Raw genomic sequence first — 23,184 nt, 5'->3', positions numbered from 1 at the left:
GGTAATATTATTAGGAAACACTCCATAAATTTTCATTGTTACGCAGACGATACCCAATTATATTTATCAGTGAAGCCAGATGAACCCAATCAGTTAAACAAACTCCAAACATGCCTTAACGACATAAAGACCTGGATGACCTGCAATTTTCTACTACTAAATTCAGATAAAACTGAAGTTATTGTGCTTGGCCCTAAACACCTTAGAAACACATTATCTAATGATAAAGCTGCTCTGGATGGCATTACCCTGGCCTCCAGCACCACCGTAAGGAATCTGGGAGTTATCTTTGATCAGGATATGTCCTTTAACTCCCACATAAATCAAATTTCAAGGACTGCCTTTTTTCACTTACGTAATATCACAAAAATCAGGCACATCCTGTCCCTAAACGATGCAGAAAAACTAGTTCACGCATTTGTTACTTCTAGGCTGGATTATTGCAATTCCTTATTATCAGGCTGCCCTAACAAGTCTCTAAAGACTCTCCAGCTGGTCCAGAATGCAGCTGCACGTGTATTGACTAAAACTAGAAAAAGAGACCACATTTCTCCCATTTTAGCTTCACTACATTGGCTTCCTGTAAAATCTAGAATAGAATTTAAAATCCTTCTCCTAACTTACAAAGCCCTTAATGGTCAGGCACCATCATATCTTGAAGAGCTCATAATACCGTATTATCCCACTAGAACACTGCGCTCCCAGTATGCAGGCTTACTGGTGGTCCCTACAGTCTTTAAAAGTAGAATGGGAGGCAGAGCCTTCAGCTATCAGGCTCCTCTTCTATGGAACCATCTACCGGATTCAGTCCGGGGTGCAGACACCCTCTCTATGTTTAAGAATAGGCTTAAAACTTTCCTTTTTGATAAAGCTTATAGTTAGGGCCGACCAGGCTCGCCTTGGATCAGCCCTTAGTTATGCTGCTATAGGCCTAGACTACTGGGGGACTTCCCATGATGCACTGAGCTCCTCTCTCCTCCTCCTCTTCTCCATCTGTATGCATTTATGTAACATCAATGCATGTCACTAACTTTGCTTCTTCCCCGGAGTTTTTTGTGCTTTCTCATCTCACAGAAAAACCTGACTCCCGGGCCGAACCTTCGCGGTCCTTCACAGTCCTGATGGCATCCTTCCCTGGCTGTTGCTGCTTGTGCTTGTTGTTGTTGTTGTTGTGATTGTTTTTCTTCTGTCCCCCCTCCCCCTTTCCCTCTCTCTTTCTCTCTCTCAACCCAACCGGTCAAAGCAGATGGCCGCCCACCAAGAGCCGGGGTCTGCTTGAGGTTTCTACCCGTTAAAGGGGAGTTTTTCCTTACCGCTGTCGCCAAGTGCTTGCTCATGGGGGAATTGTTGGGTCTCTGTAAATTAAAGAGTACGGTCTTGACCTGCTCTATGTGAAAAGTGCCTTGAGATGACTTCTGTTGTGATATGGCGCTATATAAATAAAGATTGATTGATTGATTGATTGATTGATTGATTGATTGAAGTGCTTGCCACCCAATTGCAGAAAAATGCAATTCTTACAGAAATCTGTCAGAAGTTTTTAATACCAAATCACAGCACAATTTTTTCTGTGGTGCTCCTCAAGGTCTTGGTGTCTTAATGTGGCATTATGGAGCAATTTTTCACCATTTTTATTAATTATCGAGTGGTCAAAAATGTTTAAATTTTGCACCAAATCTGTGTAACGAATGGTATCACCCCAATAATTGCTGCAACAACTTATGAGACATAACTGAGCATGGGGATGGCCATCATATACTTATATATATACTACATCATATACTATCATATACTTTAAAAATTTGAATAGGCGCCTAACCAAAACACAATGTTTATGATAGATTTATGACTAGAAAAACACGACACGTAGTGCTGAGCTGCATCCAAAATTAATCTTCAGGTTCCAAGCTTTCAGATACTGTATACTACTTCTACTACATATACATATACTGTTGATTGGCAATCTCCCACTAAAGATCCCCCCGCAAAAAAGGAGAAAAAAATTAGTGTATGGTGAGTCTCTAAAGTTAAATACATTTATGAAATGGAGTTTGACATATGTAGATCATTCAGCAGATTAAAATTAAAGATTTATATTATTTTATGTTGCTAGTTTCCAAATGGTTGTATTATACTACCAGGGTTGTAGTAGTAGTAGACTAAAACATGTTTATATGCAGCAAACATTTGAATAGTGTTTTCATCTGGTACAAAAGAGGCCATATATCATATTATATAAAAACAGGAGAATATTCACCCAACACTATCAAAAAAGGCAGAAAACTGTGCACCGCTCATGATGGGTTGAAAATGCTCAGCTTTAAACTTTTTGTCACAGGGATCTTAGAGCTTCTTTTGACACAGTTGACCACACAGTACTTTACAGAGTGGAAAACTGGGTTGGACTCTCACACAGCCCTAAACTGGTTTAAGTCCTGTCTCCAAGACAGGAGTAATGTTGTCTCACTCTCTCTACATGGGACTCCTTCCCTTAGGTCAAATTTGGCTTCGTCCCTTAATAAATATGCAGACAAATAGACTACCCATGTTACCAAGCAACCACAATCCTGTCCCTGTAAGTTAATTGAATTTATTAATCAGTTACTGTATAAAAGCACTGCTGTTGGAGTTGTTGCTACTATTTTTATAATTGTGAGAAAGTTCAGTTTGTCCTGTTCCCTGAATGATCTACATTACATTGCACATGTCTAGCAAGGGTTAGGGTTAAGGTACGCTTTTAAAGGGGGAAAGGGATACAAACAATTCTTGTTGAGAAAGGTTGAATGTAAAATAAAATCCTCATTATTTAAACCTCCACAGGTTACCTTTAAGTGATCCTCAGAGGGAAAAAGGAAACCAACATACCTGTCACTGTACGCAGCTGCAGCAGTAGCAGCTGGCTGGGCATATCTATATGCTGCATATCCTCCCTGGGGAGAGACAGAAGGATTAAATATTACAATACAACAACTGACTTTAGGTGCAGCGCTGGATCAAATGCTTAAGACACCATGCACCACATGATTCTGATTGACAATAGTGAATAACTTTGTGAAGAGTAAAAAAAAATGCATATAAAAAGATGTCAACTTACATATATTTCTGCCCCATAAAAGCCATCCTGGTAGACCACACTGTTGACAGAAGACATCAAACATACTTTTTTGGTATTTAAGTAAAATGAAATGTTTTAGTTAATAATTTCTTAACTAAACAAGTACAATATGAATGTTCTATCCAGACATTTTGGTGGACTTTCACTTCATCTAAAATGTAATGTGTAGGAGTTGGTGTTTCGGATCTCTGATATACTCCGTGAATGTGGAAATAGATGGCAGTAGACAAGTATCCACCATTCACACGTCTGCTGCAACATCTGAGACATGAAGGTAAGTGTTCCAAAAGTGAGGTTATTGTACTTTTGCACTATACACATTAGATCTGCAAACTATTTTTTGTAACTAGGTGCTTTACTAGATCATAGAGCAGGACAATGAAGAATGTCTCTTTTCTGTAGTATGTTGGCTAGAATTAGTCAGAGGTGAAGTTGCAGTTATTCCTGGTACTTTCTGAGGTATATTAACTTCTGTAATAAAAAGGCCCATCCAAAATTGAAATCCTGGTGCTGTGTCTGCTACTACTTTTTGATAACACAAACTAAACATAGCACAAAAAGTAAGGACATTTGTGTTTGGTAGATTATTTCTTTGTTGTAACAATGCTTCTTAGCAATAAATCTTATGCTGTTGGAAAGCCTGCTTATTTCCCTTTTAAATGGTGGCACATTTGTAAGGAACATGCATTTGTGGGATGAGCAGCAGAGTTGAGTATGTGGCTTGCGCCCATGAAAAATATGCCAAATCTTCTCTGCCAATGCCAAAAAGCTTATTTTGCTGTTGCTACTGACTCTTGTTTTGAGCTTCTGGTACCCCAAGGTGGGGGGTGGCCTCCTGGGGGTGCCAGGAGGCCACCCCCCCCCATTGCCTCTAATGATGACGAGGTTTGTCATCATTAGAGGCAATCTCAATGCAGAAAGATATTGAGATGAGATTCTGCAACCAGTGGCAAACCCTATATCGCCACAGTCTGGGACCGAACTCTATCCTCCAGGATGACAATGCTCGCCCCCACAGAGCAGGGTTTATCAGAGACTACCTCCAGAATTTGGGAGTGGAGAGGATGGAATGGCCTGCCAGCAGTCCTGACCTCAACCCCATTGAACACTTGTGAGATCAGCTTGGGTGCGCTGTTCCTGCCAGAGTGAGCAACACAACCATGTTGGCTGACTTGCGACAAATGCTGGTTGAAGAATGGGATGCCATCCCACAGCAGTGTGTGACCAGGCTGGTGACCAGCATGAGGAGGAGGTGCCAGACTGTTGTGGCTGTGTATGGTTCTTCCACACGCTACTGAGGCTCCTGTTTGTTAAATAAATAAGTCGTTAAATTGCCAATATGTCTTGTTTCTTCAAACTTCAATCATCCAATTCACCAAACACCAAACAATGTCAATGGTAGAATAAGCTGTTTGGCATTGGCAGAGAAGATTTGGCAAATTTTTCATGGCTGCAAGCTCAGCTCAGCTCTGCTGCTCATCCCACAATTGCATGTTCCTTACAAATGTGCCACCATTTAAGAGGGAAACAAACAGGCTTTCCAACGGTACAAGATTTATTGCCAAGAAAGCATTGTTACAACAAATAAAATAATCTACCAAACACAAATTTCCTTACTTTTTGTAATATGTTTATATACTAATTTACTGATTTTATTCAAAAAACCTCAGGTGACAGTGTTCAGATTTGGTTTATTACACAAATAAAAATACCCCCTTTAGATAGTTTAGAACATCATATTGAATTTCCTTATGTTAAGAAGTAATGAATGTTTATATGGTAACCATGCAATGGTATTTTAAAAACACCTAAGTGTTAAACTTTTGATCTATTAACCTCATAGACAATCATATTTTTATAGTTAAATTAGATAAGTAGTGGTATTGAATTAATGAAGTTTCTTAAGTAATAGGAATGTAGAAATGTAATATGTAATATTACATTACATATTGCATTATAATTATATAATTATATATTATAATAAGAATTTCACGTTTTCTTTATTATCAAATAATAGTCCCATTGAATGTTTTATATTATGAAGTAAGAGTTATGTTGAATTTAGTGCTGCTTTAACTCTATTTTACTGAGAGAAGTGTAGATGGTTTGAGAAAGTTGAACTTGACCTTAAAAGTCCCTGAGAAGAAATTAAACATTCATCAGTAATTTGGTGCTCAAACGTTTAAAACGCACCCAAGATTCTGCTTGTTTTGACCAAAATTATAAATAGAAAAGCCTGACTGAGCTCAGTTGAGCTGGTCTCAAGAAAGTCATGAACACAATTCTTATTAAGACGTCTCTTTTCCTTTGTTTTTCGACCAAGTATAAGTGTATTTGAGTCTTTTATTGAAACAAGTACAGTCAGTTTTTGTTTTATTTGTAACATTTCAAGTCTCGAGTACAGTAATTAGGGTCTGAGCACCTAGCAGTGCAAAGGCCCAATTGCAATTGATGGAATTATTATTTTTAGGGCCAGGGCACCTAGCGGTGTGAAGGCCACGCTACATAGTGGACAGGAAGAGATATTTAACTCTTTCATGGAACTTCTGATAAGAGCTTGGTCCTGAACACATTTGCATGCCCGTAATAAAATCCCCCTGACTGCAGCAAACCCCGACGTGCACGAAGGTGTGAGGCTTGATCGTCGCTGCTTGCAGCTTTAATTTGGGCCCAAGCACTGAACGGCGCCAAGGCTCTCTTGTAATTGTAAGGATTATTATTATTCTTCCAAAACAAATGCATTTTTGAGAGCCTAAATGTGCCAGAAGTTGTTAAACTTTTCACATACATCAGAAGTGGTGAAAAATGTGATAGATAGATGAACGAAATTTTGTAGGCACATGTATCATGTCCAGACGCACAAAAAAGCCTCTTGGAGCCATGCCCTAAGTCAAGCAGGAAGTCGGCCATTGTGAATATAATGTGCAATTTTGGCGCAGTTTTTGCCATTTCCAGACGTTGTATTTAAACGAACTCCTCCTAGAGCTTTAACCTGACCAACATCAAATTTGGTCAGTGTCATCTCAAGACCTTTGTGATGAAGAGTTATCAAAATCTTGAGTTTCTGTTGAACGTCCTTGCCGTGGCAATTCGGCAAAGTTTGATGTTTCGCCGTGAAACAGGAAGTTGTTATAACTTTAATGTGCATTGTCCAATCTGCCCCAAATTTCTCATGCTTCATGAGGGTCCCATCCTGAATACATGTATGTGTCAATATTGAGACATACTCATAGCGCCACCTACTGTCGACAGGAAGTTACATGTTCTGTACTTTTATGAGCTATACCAAGCAGGATGAACAGATCCATCTGAAATTTGATCAGAAAAGCCTTAAGTCTTTGATGATTCCATATCGTGAAAATGGTGAGTTTTCACTGGACGCCTTTGCTGTGGTGGCACGGTAAATTTCCATGTTTCACCATGAACAAACAAAGTGTTATAACTTGACTCTGCATGATCAGATCTTTTCCAAATTTCCCATGCTTGATAAGGGTCCCGGTCTGAAGGCAAGAACAGGCTCATATTGAGTCATAGTCACAGCGCCACCTACTGGCAAGAGGAGGTCTTAAGCGCCACTCTTTTGATAACTACTCGTAGCAGATTAGTCAGAAACACATAAAAATTGGTCAGCCAAGGTGTAAGACCTTGATGATGATAGCTCCTGAGACTTTTTAGTTTTCATCAAGAGCCGTTGCCATGACAAGACATTGTTTGGCACAAAGTACGAAGCTGTTTTTAAGGGGCTAAACATGCTTGAAAACTCACAAAACTTTGCACACACAACAGGTCTTAAAGTCTGGAGTATTGTATAGGTGGCGGGCATGGGCGTAGCAGAATGGCTGGACAGCCCCTCCCACAACATTTCAACCAAGAAGCCCCCGCGCCACGTTAAAGCTACATGTATGAAAATCGGTACACACATGTAAAATGCCAGGGCACACAAAAAAGTCTCTTGGACCCATAGCTTAAGCCCAACAGGTGCTCAATTTTGGTGATTTTGCATGCCTTGTATTTTAACGAACTCCTCCTACAAAATTTATCATAATGACTTCAAAATAAGTGTGTGTCTGGTTTGTGATCAAAAGTTATTAAAAGATTTAGCTATCGTTGAAGTGTGTGGCCATGGCATGCTGTTGAGTTTTGATGTTTCGCCGTGACAGAGGAAATTGCTATAACTTTAGTGTAAACGCTCCAATCTGCACGAAACTTCACATGTTTGATAAGTGTCCCGGCTTGAACACATCTACATGACAATATTCTGTCAGTGATGCAAACTGGCTCAACAGCGCCATCTACAATATTTCAATAAAGCAGCCCCTGCCGCACGTTAAACCTACATGTATGAAAATTGGTATACACATGTATCATGCCAGGGCACACAAGAAAGTCTCTTGGACCCATAGCTTAAACCCAACAGGAAGTCAGCCATTTTGAATTTACTGTTCAGTTTTTGTGATTTCCATGCCTTGCATTTTAACAAACTCCTCCTACAGAATTCATCATTATGCCTTCAAAATCAGTGTGTCATCTAGACTAGTTTGTGATCAAAAGTTATCAAAATCTTGAGTTTTTGCTGCCTTGGGGTGGCAAAGCTGCAAACTGTGATGTTTCACCATGAAGCAGGAAGTTGCTGTAGCTTGAATGTACATTGTCCAACCTGCACCAAATGTCTCATGCTTGATAAGAATCCTGTCCTGAACACATCTACATGTCAATATTGAGTCATAGCCATAGCGCCACCTACTGACAACAGGAAGTCAGCCTTATATGACAAACATCATCTGATTCACATGAAATTTTCAAGGTGTGGTCTACACCTTACAGCAACATGATGTTTGCTCAATAGGTGTTCTCTAGCACCACATAGTGGACACAGGAAATGATATTTAACTCCTTCATGCAATATTCAATAAGAGTCTGGTCCTGAACACATCTGCATGCCCGCAATAAAACCCCTTCGACTGCAGCGCGCCCCAACATGCGTTTTTTGAAGTTTATGCCGCTAAAGACTTGAATATGCTCAGATTAAACTCTATTCGGCACTCAACTAAGATTACAAGAATCCAACCAAGGCCTTAATTCTCCACTCCATCTGAAACAATGCTTTGAAGATGATAGTGACACTTAAACTGGATTTCTGTCTGCTTGCTGAGAGCAATACTGCAACAAGGAGTTAAACTGAAAAGACTCATTCCAGAGCAGCCTGAAATGGCTTGACTCCTCTTCACTGCTGCCTCCACAAGACCTGCCCACAGCCCATGGCTTGATTCGGGCTACCAAACAGAATTGGCGACTCTACACCCTTGCTAAGTAGAGACTAACTCCAACTTGACCCAAAACAACACCAGACCTGCCGAGACAACATCTCTGCAGCAACAAAAATTGTCAACAGTAAGGCAGTAACATGGCTTTGTGATCAAGGGTTGATGTCGAATAACGTTAAAAAATTAAGATGATTTCTTTAGAGGTTTAATTAGCCTTCCCTAAGCATTCCCCTTTGCAATACGTTAGCCTGGTCACACACTTCGAGACAGTATTTCTAAACAGTTTTCTTTATTTTATTATCACTTATAGGCCTTATTATTCTTTTTTATTTATTATCTTATGCTTTATCATTTATCCTCAAGACATTTAGCTATTAATAAATGTCTTCATCTATCCTAAGAAGTTGTAGTTGTGGTTTCTTTGAGCACAGCAGACAGAGGTCACTGCTTGGACAAGAACGTACAGTTATGAGACTGATTCATTGATTAAATTGAATAAAGGTTAGTGCTTCCTCCTGGCACAAACAAATTCTAACCAAAAAGAGAGGTGGTGCCCAGATGAGGTTTTATTTCAATAAAAGTATTAATATTCCAACATTATGTTCTTTCAATTTTGACATATTTATTCATTTTTCAAAGGAAAACATTACAAGTAGTTTTATTTTTTAGTTTTAAACAAAAATATCCAAGACATTAATAATAATAATGAAATATAATAATATCACCATACAGTAAATGACTGGTTCAGTAATTCCACATGATCAAACTGCACCATTCATTCATTATTCCTCTCTCAGCCAGCTGCCTTTACCCATCCATCTGCATTTCTTGTCATTCTTTTTTCAACCCTAACACAGTCTCTCAGACATCCATTTTCTTTCTCTCTCTCTGCATGTCTCCCCCTCTATACTAAGTCTCTTGCTCTCTCTGAGGCGGGCCCATTGGAGTGTGCAGGGCAGGTCATAGCAGTCCATTCACAGCAGAATAAAGAATGACACATTAGAAAAAAGAGAGACAAATTCAGCCACTCTGGAATCAAAGAGCAATTTTCTGCTCTATTAGAAGGCCTTTTTGTTTTCCACTCACCATTCTTCTATTACTGCATGCGTGTGTATATGTGAGTATGTATATATTTGTGGATGTGTGTGTGTTAGCGATAGAATGTATGTTTGAGTAACGTTTTGAAATAAATTTGTGCAATAGTGTGTTTTCAGTACTGGAGATCTGTCATACAGTGTTTATATGATTATATGTGTCTCAGTCTAAGTCATGTGTGTGTCGTGTGTGTGTCTGGCACTCACGCTCCATAGGCAGGAATGGGTGGTGGAGGAGGTGCAGCGCGGAACGTGTTATAGACGGCACGACCCCTCCCTCTCAAATGGGCCCCTCTATAGGCCACCGCTGCTCCTGTACTGGGGTATGGAAACCCTGTCACTGAGAGACATCCAGACACACAGAGAAAGGAAGAGGTGGGATGAAGCACAATATGTTACAATGCTAAATTTAATATTTTCCTTCACATAGAATCATTTTTAAACATTTAAATGAAATGGCTGCCATTGTGCTGTATTTTTCTTATTGTCAACAATTCCTATGAAAAGGCCCAAATCAACAATGTGTTTGACTCTCTTAATACTCTCTGACTTAACTACCCTGTTGGTGGCACTCATCCCAAAGCCCATGGGTTCTTACTGCTGCTGTACTAAGACAAAAGACAAACATCTTTAAAAATGACTCGCAAATATGTAGTTTAATTTTAAAAAGGCTTAATAATTTTCACCTGGCCATCATAGGTTTTTAGCAAACTTACTCAAAAAGGAGGAAACAGTGCATTTGTTGGGGACTATTTTCAGCTGAAGTTTAAGACATACTGCATTTGGAATATGTGTCTGGGCCAGAGACACAGCTGATGACCTGCTGAGATGACTTGTTTGTAACAAGGTATAAATTACTGCAGAAAACAATGACAAGGAGAAAGATCCTCTCTGCTTTTTAGAAAAAAAACAAAAAACCAAAAAACTAAACATCACGCCCCCACCAATGCAGCCACTTGCATTGTTTTAATGCAGGGCTTTTTTCAGTCCGAATGGGTCAGTAGCTGTAAAATACATGGACAACTGGCCACTTTGTACAAAAGGGCATTGGCCATTAGAAGGTTGTTTTAACAATGATAAACTGAAAGTTGTGAGAGCTGAAGTAGAAGAAAGGGCAAGAAAGTTGAGCAACAATAGAGAAGGCATTAGATTGGCAATTAGTTTATGGCAGGTTGAGATTGACAATAGCAATGTGAATAGAAAGAAGGAAGAAGCAGAAAGGATAGTCGAAAAGTTGAGGGATTTAAAGGAAGTGAATAAGAATGCAAAAATAAGTGAATAAGAGAGTTTGCGAAGAGAAGAACCTGCTATTGCACGTAGATTAGTTAGAAGCCCAAACACTGGTCTTTATCCAAGCCATGCAGTGTTTGAGAAAACAGAAAGCAGCCTTGATTCCTGCTGTGTATAGAGGTAGAATGCAGATACAGACACAGGTGCAGAATATGAGACAGAGAGAGGAGCAGGCTTGAGTGAAACTCAGAGAAAAGAAAGAAGGAATATCAAGAAGAGAACCAGAAAAATAATTCTCAGATCAGGCCACTGGAGGTTTTGCTGATGATGCAGAATGGGAGAAAGTAGGCACAAAAATAAAAACACAAAAAAGAGTTAAATTGGCACCAATGTGTTCATGCACATGCAAGAAGGGAAGCATGTCTGTCTAATATTGCCACTTGTAGACAGGGTGAGGATGAGTCTGTTGAAGCATATGGGCTCTGACTTAAAAGTGTATGGGCAGCGAATAGTGGTTTGGAAGCAAATGAGGGTCAAGCATTCCAGGATGTCAGCTTTGTCAACGGTCTACTACCTCATTGCACTTGAAAACGGTCACGCTGAATTGGGACACAGCTCTCTTTGCAGATGTGACAACAGCATCAGTGAATGTTGAAAGGCAGAATTGGGACACAGCTCTCTTTGTTGATGTGACAACAGCATCAGTGAATGTTGCAAGGCACCATAAAAACAAAAATATTGGCCAAATATATAATGAAACAGGCTTATTTCACCAGTATTTACACCTTTACTTTTAAAATCATATCACTTAGTCTGGATCGTTTACTTTTGAAAATTTTGCTCAGGGCCTTTGGATTGTTCACAGGAAACAGGAGAGATTTCCACTCTCTTGCCTTGTAGATATTAAATGTTGGAGGACTCAGACTTTTTAGACATGTTGATGGTGAATCATTTGTTTAATAAATACTGTAACTCACAGGCCACTGAAATATATGAATATGGATGACAATTCAAACAAAAAGTGATAGATTGATTGTGTTTCCACAGATTAAAGAAATTTTTCATGGATCTCATTTTTTTGCAGGAATGCATCCAACTGTTTTAACACTGCCTTTTCTAAAATCTTACCCAGAAAAGGCAGGTTTGATATGGGCCTAAAGTTAGTCAAAGCAGAAGGGTCAAGATTGTGCTTTTTGAGGAAAGGCCTGACTAGAGCTGTTTTGAGTGTATCTGGGAAGATGCCTGTCTCTAGAGAGCAGTTTACAAAGTCAAGTACATTGTGAATAAGACTATCAAAACCTCCTAAAAAAAGAAATTGGGAATGGCATCGAGGGAGCAAGGGGAGGATTTCAGCTGTGTAATGATTTTCTGGAGTTCCGGTTCACTAAGTTTAGAAAAGGAACTTAGATTTCCGTGAGAAATACTAGCAGGTTTTTGATTGGTAAAATTATTCACCACACTAGCTAGGATATTAGTAATTTTATTTTCAAGGAAGGATATGAACTCCTTGCATTTTGACTGTGAGGCATGGTCTATTTTATCACTAAGTTGGGAAGGATTTAAAAGGCGATCAATGGTTGAAAATAAAATTCTGGGGTTGTTTCCACTGTCACTAATGATCTTAGAGAAATATGCCTGTTTCTCACAGCGTAAACCTTTATTGTAAACACAAATGGATTTTATAAAGATCTCTTGGTGGATTGTTAATTTGCTTTTCCTCCACATTCACTCGGCTCTAAGACATTCCCTCTTTAACAGACGAGGTTGGTCATTGTCCCAAGGTGCTTCCTTAACCTGTGATTTCTTTTTGATTCTCTCAGGTGCCATTACATCGAGAGTTGATCTTAATTTGCAGTTAAAGTGGTTTACTTTTTCATGAATTGATGTGATTTCATCAGAGAGAGGCTGACTACACATGTGGTTCGTGAAGTTAGTGGCTGAAGACAGACTAAAAAGGTGTCCTTTAATGAGGCGCTCAGTATCATTATTTACTAACCCCACGATAGTAATTTTGAGAAATAGGCAGTATAAGCAGATCTGATATATTTATATCAACAATCTTATCAACCACAGTATTCAGTCCTCAAGAGATCACTAGGTTTAGTGTGTGGCCACAGTTGTGAGTTGGCTCAGCAGTATGTTGTATAAAATCAAAAGAGTGCAAAAGTTGCAAAAAGTCCATAGCATTGAAGTCTGAGACGTTATCAATGTGCAAATTAAAATCACCAGTTATAAGAATCCTATCATGGTTAGTAAAACAGATTGAAAGTAGTTCAGAGATATCAGGTAAAAATGAAGCTGTATACTTTGGTGGTCGACAGATAGAAATCAGCGGCACTGAAGTCTGACTTTCCAGTATCATCGCCTGGTATTCAAAAGATGAATAGCTAGGTTCTTGCACTTAAAAATGTCCCAAAAAAATCGATCGAGTGGATCACGGATTGAGTGGATGGTATTCAGCATTTATGATTTATAAGCAGTATAAATATATATGGGAAAGTGGTCTCAAACTTTTGGACCCCGCTGTGTACATACATATCAAGTATATCAAACTTGCTATGTTTCACAGGAGGAATTATAGTTGTTGACAAAGACATTAATGATACCATAAAAATGTCCTTAAATCTGCCTATGTCTACATAAGTGTGTTTTAAACCATAAAAAAAAAAAAAAAAAAAAAAAAAAATATATATATATATATATATATATATATACATAAAAAAAAAAATATATATATATATATATTTTTTTTTAATGGTTTAAAACACACTTATGTAGACATAGGCAGATTTAAGGACATTTTTATGGTATCATTAATGTCTTTGTCAACAACTATAATTCCTCCTGTGAAACATAGCAAGTTTGATAACACAGTACAACATAGTTGCAAACATACTGTATATATTCAGTCATTTTAAATACATTTATTAACAGTTTTAAACTTGCCTCGTGTGTCATGTGTATAAACAGTTAATAAATTGATACATTCAGTCAGGTCTAAAGTTTAGAAGGTCAGGTTTAAAGTTAGGGGACTCATGATCAATATCATTCATCATGATATTGATCATGAATGATCAAATTTTAGTCCCTATAGTTTCCTTTGGTCTGGCTTTACACAACTTATGTCTTAATATGTCTAGTTCAGGATTTCTTTTACTAGGTTATCGGATGTTTGACAAGGCTTTTTTTCAGTTTTGAACTTTAAAAAATGCATCTCAAGTGAAAGTTTGCTTGTCATATTTATACTGCAGATATAATGTCAGTGACATAGGGTAATTGCTGTTTATGTTTGGGACATGTGGGGCATATTGTATGAGCATAAGTAACATCAATAAATCATAGATGATCAGATGATCATAGATCATTTTTTACCTCACTATGCAACATGAATACTTATTAATTGATGAATGTACTAACATGACAAATACACACACATTGAATCAGAAAATGTTTCCACCATAATTCAGAGAGTTCTATATAGGATGCACATTCATGCTCAGTAAAAATAGTTAGTCTAGTTAACATTTGCTCAGCATTTGTCAGAATCATTAAAGCGTACAAAGAGCACACTTCACTTTAACAAACTCTAAGTATTTATTACTTGGCTGAGTCATCCTCAGAGCAGGCCTGATAACATGAGCCCATGTTCCAGTCTTATTGAGGTTCCAGGTTTTACTTAACAAAGTTATCCAGATAACTCAGTAAACCTGCTTATTGGTTCTTAATATACAGCACACTCAGGAGAAAATACACACTGATTTTGTTGTATAAATCAATTTCCAACATTCTTGGAAAGTAATTAATTGTACAGGAGGGAGACAAATCAGCAAAGTACTTTGCTTTTCTAAAAACAGAAAAATGAATAGATGTATGGCTAAATGAATACACATGCTCAATTTAGGTTTGAATTGCTCAAATGAATACAGAAATGAAAGATTATATACCACATAATAAACAGAAGTGATTATGCACATGTGGGCTACAAATCTTTTGTAGGATAGGATTGACAATTATATATAAAATATATTTATATATTGACTTAAAACAATTTTACAATGTGTTATAAAGCATTGAAGCATATGAACTGTTTGTACACATGTACAGCAGGGTTCAAACGGTTTATAGATGTGTTTAAAATGACCAAAGACATATCGTTATATATAATTACAAATATGTTATCAAGTATTCATCAACTTATATAACTTCCAACTACATGAAAACATTATTTTATATAAACAATGTATTAATTGTTTACAATAGTTTTATGAATGCTATATAGGGAGGGTTAAAATAAAGCATTATCAGATATTTTTACTTAGAAAGACTCAAGTTCAAACTTCCTTAAAGTGTCTAGACCATACAATATATGTATCATAAAAGCCAAGTAAAGTGAATATTATGTAGAACCTTTTACACTGATCGCCTGTTTAAGTCACCACTCAGGCAGATACCGATGCCTTGAAAAGCATAGGCCTACTATTAAACAGCAAATATACTGTAACATATCCCAAGCACCTATAAACCTCAGAGAGGCCCAAGTTATGGTTGACTACACCTACTGTCTGCAGCCACAGTGAAAAACACAATATGCTCCACTGTAAGTGCTCAAAGACAGAAAAGAAATCCATCTGTTTCTTTCTTTCTCTGTAGGGTGATGGAGAGCCTCCACACACTGCTGTTTGTGCCTCTGTGTACTCTAACTAGTCAGACAACAGCATTAATATGCCACACAGTTGGCAAACAGTCCATTGGTGATATATTCTGGGAAAAAGATCAATTTCCCCCAAGTTGCCCACACCCTCCCTCTTTCGCTTAATATCAGACATACATATACTCATTTTTGTGTGTGTGTGTGTATGTGTGTATATGCATGAGTGAGCATGAGGACATGTGTACGTTGTTGTTGGTGTGACGTATATGAATGCAATCTGATGATGAGCAATGGCTTGTGCATGCTACAGCGGTGTTGTAATAACCCATGAATCATGGCAGGACCTTTGTCTGACAGCCAGCAGGCCCATAAAACAAACAACTACATCCACTGATACACACATGCATAAAGTAATAAACAGAGTGCACTTGAAGGCTGCATAACCACATACACACCTTATCTTGTAATCTGGGCATGTGTGTGATAATAGCTGGAGTCACTTATGATAAGAGTAAATATAGTATATTTATGAAAATGTGTTATTAAAGTGCTTTTTGTATGTGTGATTAAGTAATATGTGATTATCTTATGTGTGTCTTGGCTGTGTGTGTATGTGTATGTGTGTGTGTGTGTGTGTGTGTGTGTGTTGAGGCCTCACTGTGTTAAATGCACCACATTTCTTCAATTTGAGAACAATGACAGAGCACACGGTGTGTGTAACTAATTGGGCTTTAAATAGATCCTCTGAAAATCATAAACCTACATACAACATTACAACACTGGGGTTGCGAAACATTTGAGTGAATTACATTGCTTTTCAGAGAGCAGATATCCTAAAATCTGACAATGATGACATCAACTGGAGTAGCAGAATGAGGTGCAATAAAAGTTTAAGTATTTCAGTAATGGGTGTAGAGCAGTGGCAGCTGGTGACTCAAAAAATCGGGGAGGACAGGAGGAAAACCAACATGGAATCTTACAACAAACCGCATCAAACTATATCATTGTCCCACCTGATGAAATCGGAGGGGTGGGGGGCAATTTTATATGCCAATAAAAGAATTTGCCTCCAAAAACAAAAACCCCTAAGTGGTGAAAAGGCTGCTTCTTCAAAGACATTTAGCATATACATATTGTTTCTAAACAAAGAAGTGCACATTTTAGCTGTGCAGTGGTTCTGAATGTGTCATTTTACCAACAAAGTGAAATTCAAATTTATAGAATTGTTCTATTGTGACAACAGATTTATGTTAATCAAAAACAGACAACATATCACATGATTTACATGTTTTTCTTATGTATTTTCTTAGTATACAGAAATACATAAAGTACTACAAAACTTATAATGTGATACAGGTTCAGATCAGTACTGAATACAAGAAAGACTGAACACTAAAAACATTCACAGATCTAAAAGTGTGGGTTCACATCAAAAAGTATTAATGCATGTATCAAAAACATGACTTACACACTCTTATCTATATGCATGACATACAAAATATAGTCTACAAAGTGTGTTAACACTTGTTATTCTAGTTACTTTAAGCTCATTACTCAATATATATGACTCAACTTAGAAAGGAACTGAAGAAATTGTCACAACAAGCAGCCAGACCTCTTGCACACTCATTCACTAATCACACAATATCAACAGGTGACTGAACAACGACTCAATTAAAAACTGGATCAATTCTAAATGAATGAGTGAGTCCAGACAGCTCACTGTAACTTCAACAAGCAAACTATCTACAGAACATTATATGATCTCTGCTGCATTCTTGTTAAGGAGATAAATTCACAAAACAGCCACACAGAAAGACATTTAACCATCAGAGATGAAATTGGTGACCAAAGAGACAGAAAGAGAGAAGCTGTATCTGACTCACGTTATCTGATGTCGCCTTCTTTCAATCATGGAGATGAAGTATTCATGTCATAACGTCCATTTGTGGCTGTTGGTCATCTTGTTTGTTAGTAAACAGAACTTTGTGGCTAACCAGTTAACCAGTCTGATATCATTAGCAACAATGACAAACAAGCTAACTCTCCTGGTTGTTTCTCCGGTTGCTTCTCTCTCCAGCCTCCTGCCGTTGCTGCGCTGCCCAGTCCAGATCCATTCTCCCGTTAACTTAACAACAGTCCTTAACAGTCCTTCCATGGATGTATGAAGAGTCCTTCAGGGCTGCTACAACAAGCCAACTGTTGCATTGGCTAACACAAGGAGCTATCTACTTCTCGCTATCTACTGCTGTTACTCTGCCTTACAGTGGAGAGAAGTGAAGATGAAATTTGGAAACTATCATTGGACCAACGTGATGTCAATATTGCATTCTGGTTGTTGATTGGTTAGGGAGGATGTCCTCCCTTGGAGCATCATTTTACGTGTCTTGGCCAATCATAGATTAGCATGAAAAAAATGAAGTACATTAAATCGATGTGAGAGATCCCGCTCTGAGCAGACACCTGCAGGCACCCGTCCTCCTGATGGATGTATAAAGAGAACTGGATACAGCGTCGGAGGCGGGGCCCCTTCATTCCTATGAAAGGTGCTCAGTGGCGCCAAGCCTCCAGGAACAGCACCAGGCTGTGACGCCAATTGACATAGCGGCCAAACTGTGTAATTACAACGTCATGTGACGCTATTGGGCCCGAAAAGACTTTTTTCCATAGACTTACATTGTGAAAGAGACGTCCGTAAATCAGTGGATACATTTTTTTGAGCATTTCAACCCCTGCGAAATGACTTGTCTCACTATCAGAATTTGATCCATTCGGTCTGATCACATTTCGAAACAACATTGTTTTATCCCCATTCAAGTTAGCCAGAGGGCTAAACCGTAAGTAGCCGACTCGGCCAGTGAAAGCTGCTAGTGAGCTTGCTTGGACTTAATTCTGATAGTGATGATGATGATAAGTCATCTCACGGGGGTTGTGATGCTCAAAATCTGCTGATTTACAGATGTCTCTTTCACAATGTAAGTCTATGGGAAAAAGTCTTTTTGGGCCAGTGTGCATCACGTGACGTTGTAATTACATAGTTTGGCTGCTATGTCAAATTTGCTTCAAAGCCTAGTGCTCTTCCTGTATCCAGTTCTCTTTATACACCCATGGTCCTCCTCTGCCCCCCACTCCCACCACTCTCCCTCACTGCCCCCCACCACCGCTTCACACACACTGCTCTTTCTCCTCCTGCCCTGCAGGTGTCACTGTTGAAGCATTTTAGCCAGAATTTCAATAATGGATTTTTTCCAAAGAAGAGAGAAAAAATATTTTATAAATAATACTGAGATTTGGTAATAGTTTATTTCAACCAGATATTCTTTTTTAAATTTTGATCTCCCTCTTGATCTCCCTCTCTCAAAAAAAAGAGGAGGAGTAACCTCCTCTGTCTCTATGGACCAGCCTCACTGAGTCACACTGACGTCCTACAGGACTACCAACAGGGCTGGCAAAGGTTGAAAACCTGTTTGCAGTCAGGAGAGGTGAGTGCAGACAGGGCCGGACTGGGAAAATCATTCAGGTTGGGAAATATAGCGTGAAATATAGCTGCAGTCAGCCCACTTTTTAAGACTTGATTTCCTGCATTCTGGTGAATTTTAGTGCATGTGAATAACAAACTAATGAGCCAACAACTGCTTATTACAATATACTGTTAGGAACCTCAAATAAAACCAAAGGTACATATCATTAAGGAGGGAGACAACATTACTATACTACTGTGGCACCAATGCTAATCTCTCCACCTTCAAAAAGAAAAAAAAGCAAGAGCATGCCATATCTTTAATGTACCATTATAATACAGCTAAGCACTCTCTCCACCTATTAAAAGAACAGAGCAAGAGCACAATACCTTATTCAGTTTACTGATATTCACCAATCAGAAGTTTGAGTACACCTGTTTAAAACCATTTTTTCCATAGAATTACCCTAAACTGTATACATTTGATTTTTCTAACATGTCTTGTACCTGCAGGTTGCTCTGAAGTAGTGGACTTCTGTACTACTGTGACACCAATGCTACTCTCTCCACCTTCAAAAAGAAAAAAGCAATAGCACAGCACACCGTATCTTTTAATGTACCAATATAATACAGTTAACGACTCTCTTCACCTATTCAAAGAACAGAGCAAGAGCACAATACCCTACTCAGTTTACTGATACACACTACCCATCATAGGTTAAAATAGCCCTTTAACCAATACAAACATTAAATAACATAGAGCTTTAAGTTTCAACAAATTCCAGTAGCCTGAATAGTGTGACAGAAGACATTGTGTTGTCTCAATAATTTTCAATCATGAGCTCAAAGTATGAACTCGCTGATGGAAATTTTCATCAAAATGAATGAATTTTCAAATAATATAGACCACATTAACTAGACTAGATATGCCAATTATGCCATCATTGTTTTTGAGGAAATCAGAAAGGGAACTACCACTTTTATTGATTGTCCAGTTGCTTGGCTGCTTTAACATTGAGAGGGGACGATGATGACGCATCGGTGACATTAGCTACATTAGCTAGGTAGCAAACGTTAGCTAGCTAGAATATTTATTTGCCTTTCTTTGTTTCTCTCTTTCCCTCTCTGCTCCTGCTAAGTCATTTAGCCACTCTAAATGCACTTGCTGCTAAACAAAACGTGTAACTGCCAACTACTCTCTCTCTCTGTCTCTTGACTCGCTCTCTACTACTACCGTGCCTGGCTGGCACAGTGCACAGGGCAGTGTTGCATTCAGGGTCAAAAAAAATTTTCTGTGGCCTGCGGTGGGCCTACTGGGCCAATTAGCAGGCCAGTCCACCGGGAAAAGTCCTGGTGCTCCCAATTGTCAGTCCGGGCCTGAGTGCAGACCAGGCCTCACAACTGGTTGCTTGCTCTTACGAGCCTTCCTTTGTTGCCAAACAGGGATAAATTTTGCCACATCTGCTGACGAAGCTATGCTAGTGCTATCACTAGCAGGCCTGCTGTCCCAGGGCTACAGCTACCTGGAGTGCCCATGACATCTAAAGCCCCTTTTTGACCAAATGTTCCAGGTAGGCTACTTTGGAAAAAGAGGAACTAATCTCAGCAACTAAACTTGGAATTAAAAGTCCCTGTTGTGCAATCCTGTTTGTGTTTCCACTGCATGTAAGGAACCAGGTAGCCATGCTAATTAGACCGATAAGGAATTACAAAATGCTCTCACCTCACTCTCTCTTTTTCTCTCAGTCTTTTCAACAATGAGTCAGGAAGTCGACAACAAATAAGCCTAATGTCCTCCCCTTGTCCTGATATCCATATTAGAGTACTTCCTTGTTTTATGAATGAAATGATACACAAGTTGAAGCAGCCAATGTGTCTGTGTTTGACCAACCAGCGATGGTTAGCCCTACAAACTCCACCCCTTTTTGGGGGGTAAAATTATCTCCCTACGACTTTTAGTTCCTCCAGTAGAGAGGCAGGTAGGGGAACCGAGTTCCTCAAAAGGTTCAGTCCCAGGGGAAAGTTCCTACTGTGGAAACATGTCACTCTTGTAGAGACACCCCATCTACGGCGGAACAGTTAGCACACATCATTGTTATAGCGAGGCTGCGTTAAATGTGGATGGCTGGAGGCTAAGCTAGTAGGCTCGGCTAAGCTCAAAGCTAAGTAAAGAGGGCAGCAATAGGTAACCCACTGATGCTACCTCGCCACTATATCTACCATTTCAGAAAGAAAACTAGCAATCTAGTATGCTGGACTATGTGGACTAAGCACAGAATAACAACGTAGATAATGAGATGAATGAAGAGGTTAGGACAGACTATCAGGGAGGGAGGGAGTGTAGACAGCAATTACCTGTCTCACAGGAGTCACAAAGCAATATCACATATTACATAGTATTTACATTCAAACTGAATTGATAAATGGGGCCACTATTGATCTTTTCATCATCATAAAACCACAGTGCACTAAAATAAAATACACATACTGAAATACATTGATTGTGATGTACAGTTTGAAAGAGAAAAAAAAGAAAAATTAACAATACAATAAAATTAGCTAAAAATGATTACAGCTCTGCTTTGCTGTTAGGCAGCACTTAACCTTTGTTGTGAAATATTTTGCAACTGGAATTCATTTGATTTCAGTTGGTAATGAGTTCCAGAGTTGACAGCCCTTTATAGAGAAGGCTGATTGTCCAAATTTAGATCTACAATGTGGTATTTTACAGTTGCTATTCACCATACTCCTAGTTACCCTGTTACTGTCACGTCTTTGGATATATCTGGAAAGAGGCTCGGGGGATAAACTGTTGATGCATTTGAAAACTAATTTGAGAAAACAAAAATGAGTAAAGCTCTCAAAACTAAGTAGATTGTATTTTTTCAGTATGTGACAGTGATGCCACCAGACTGGCTTTTTGTCCATTATATTCAGTGTCTGATTGTATAAGGATGTGAGGTCTCTGATTGTGGATGGTGATGCTTGAGTCCATACTGTCATACGATATGAAAAATGAGAGAAAATCATAGTGTGCATAAATAACTGAGATGCTTGAGTTGATATGTAGTGCCTGATTAATTTGAAACAATTAAGGTTGGTCTTTACTGTTTTTGAAATCTTCTTTACGTGTATATCAAATTTGAGCTGTGGATCTAAGATAATTCCAAAAAACTTGAAATCACTGACCTCCGTCTTCATGCCGTAACTTGATTTTAAAATTTTCAAGTGAGCCCTGATTTCTAATGGAGAATCACATAGAAACTGTTTTTTTAAAATTCAAGACAAGATGATTATGTTGCAGCCATTGATGGACAACATCCAAGTATGCAGTCAGGATCTCTGCTGCCTTGCTAGGTGACTTGGCTGGTGCATATATGACTGCGTCATCTTCATAAAGCTGGCAGCTGGCCTCTGGGAAACTTGTAGGCATGTTGTTTATAAACAGACTGAAAAGCAGTGGACCCAGGATTGCAACTTAGGGAATGTCCATTCTGTAGTTTTAAGGGATGACTTGGTCAACTTTCACACACTGCTCTCTAGTTTGAAGATATGACTGAAACCAATCAACTACTTGTTTTGAAAAATTGAATGTAGACAGCTTAGAAAGGAGAGTGTGATGGTTGAGAGTGTCAAATGGCTTTATCAGGTTAAGAAACACTGCCCCCATGATATTACCCCCGTCCAAGGAACGCTTTACATTTTCAATGAAATAACAATTTGCAGTTTCTGTGGAACATTTTGGTCTAAAACCAAACTGTTGTGGATGAAGGAGCTGATTGGTTTCTAGATGGTCAATTAGCAGTGCTGCCACGACCTTCTCAAGTACCTTTGACAGGACAGGAAGAATAGAAATAGGGATATAGTTGCATATCAGATCATGATCCCCTGCTTTGAAGACTGGTGTGATGACTGCCTTTTTCCAGTTATTTTTGAATTTGCTGGTCCTAATTGATAAGTTGATGAGAGGAGTCACAAGTCTTATTAATACATAGCTATATTTCTTAATGAAACAAGTGTCCAAATTATAAATGTCTTTGGCCTTAGAATCTGATAATTTCTTAATAATTTCTGCAATTTTTGCTTCATTGACCTCTTGGATAAGAAAAGAATCTGGTGATTCTATAGCTTCTGGGTTATTAGTTATAGTTGGGGTATCAAAATTTTATGTCAGTTCCTCTACTGACTGTATGAAACTCATGCGCCACGGTGGCTTTATCTGTGATGGATGTACCATTTATTTCCAGTTCGTTAACACAGGAACCTTGGAACCACTTATTTCCAGTTTCTTAACACAGGAACCTTGGAAACAGCTGTAAAAGCTGATATATATTTAGACTGTTTTTATCCTATTGACCCTCCTGAACTAA

At 38.6% G+C, this 23,184-nt stretch overlaps 1 protein-coding gene across 2 annotated transcripts in view; it reads right to left on the bottom strand.

The window, feature by feature from the left end:
• Nucleotides 1-23,184, bottom strand: part of rbfox3a (RNA binding fox-1 homolog 3a) — a 147,874-nt gene that overhangs the window by 15,658 nt on the left and 109,032 nt on the right. For both annotated transcript variants that reach the window (XM_067575749.1, XM_067575750.1), the window contains 3 exons: nucleotides 9,681-9,813; nucleotides 3,095-3,134; nucleotides 2,866-2,930 (listed from right to left, as the gene is read on the bottom strand). In XM_067575749.1, the coding sequence (XP_067431850.1) occupies nucleotides 2,866-2,930; nucleotides 3,095-3,134; nucleotides 9,681-9,813 (238 nt within the window). The remainder of the gene's footprint in view (nucleotides 1-2,865; nucleotides 2,931-3,094; nucleotides 3,135-9,680; nucleotides 9,814-23,184) is intronic.

This window comes from Thunnus thynnus, chromosome 20 (genome assembly GCF_963924715.1).
Source record: "Thunnus thynnus chromosome 20, fThuThy2.1, whole genome shotgun sequence".
In the NCBI taxonomy this organism is placed as follows: domain Eukaryota; kingdom Metazoa; phylum Chordata; class Actinopteri; order Scombriformes; family Scombridae; genus Thunnus; species Thunnus thynnus.
The sequence above is the reverse complement of the archived record's forward strand: the minus strand, read 5'-3'. Positions and strand labels throughout refer to the sequence as shown.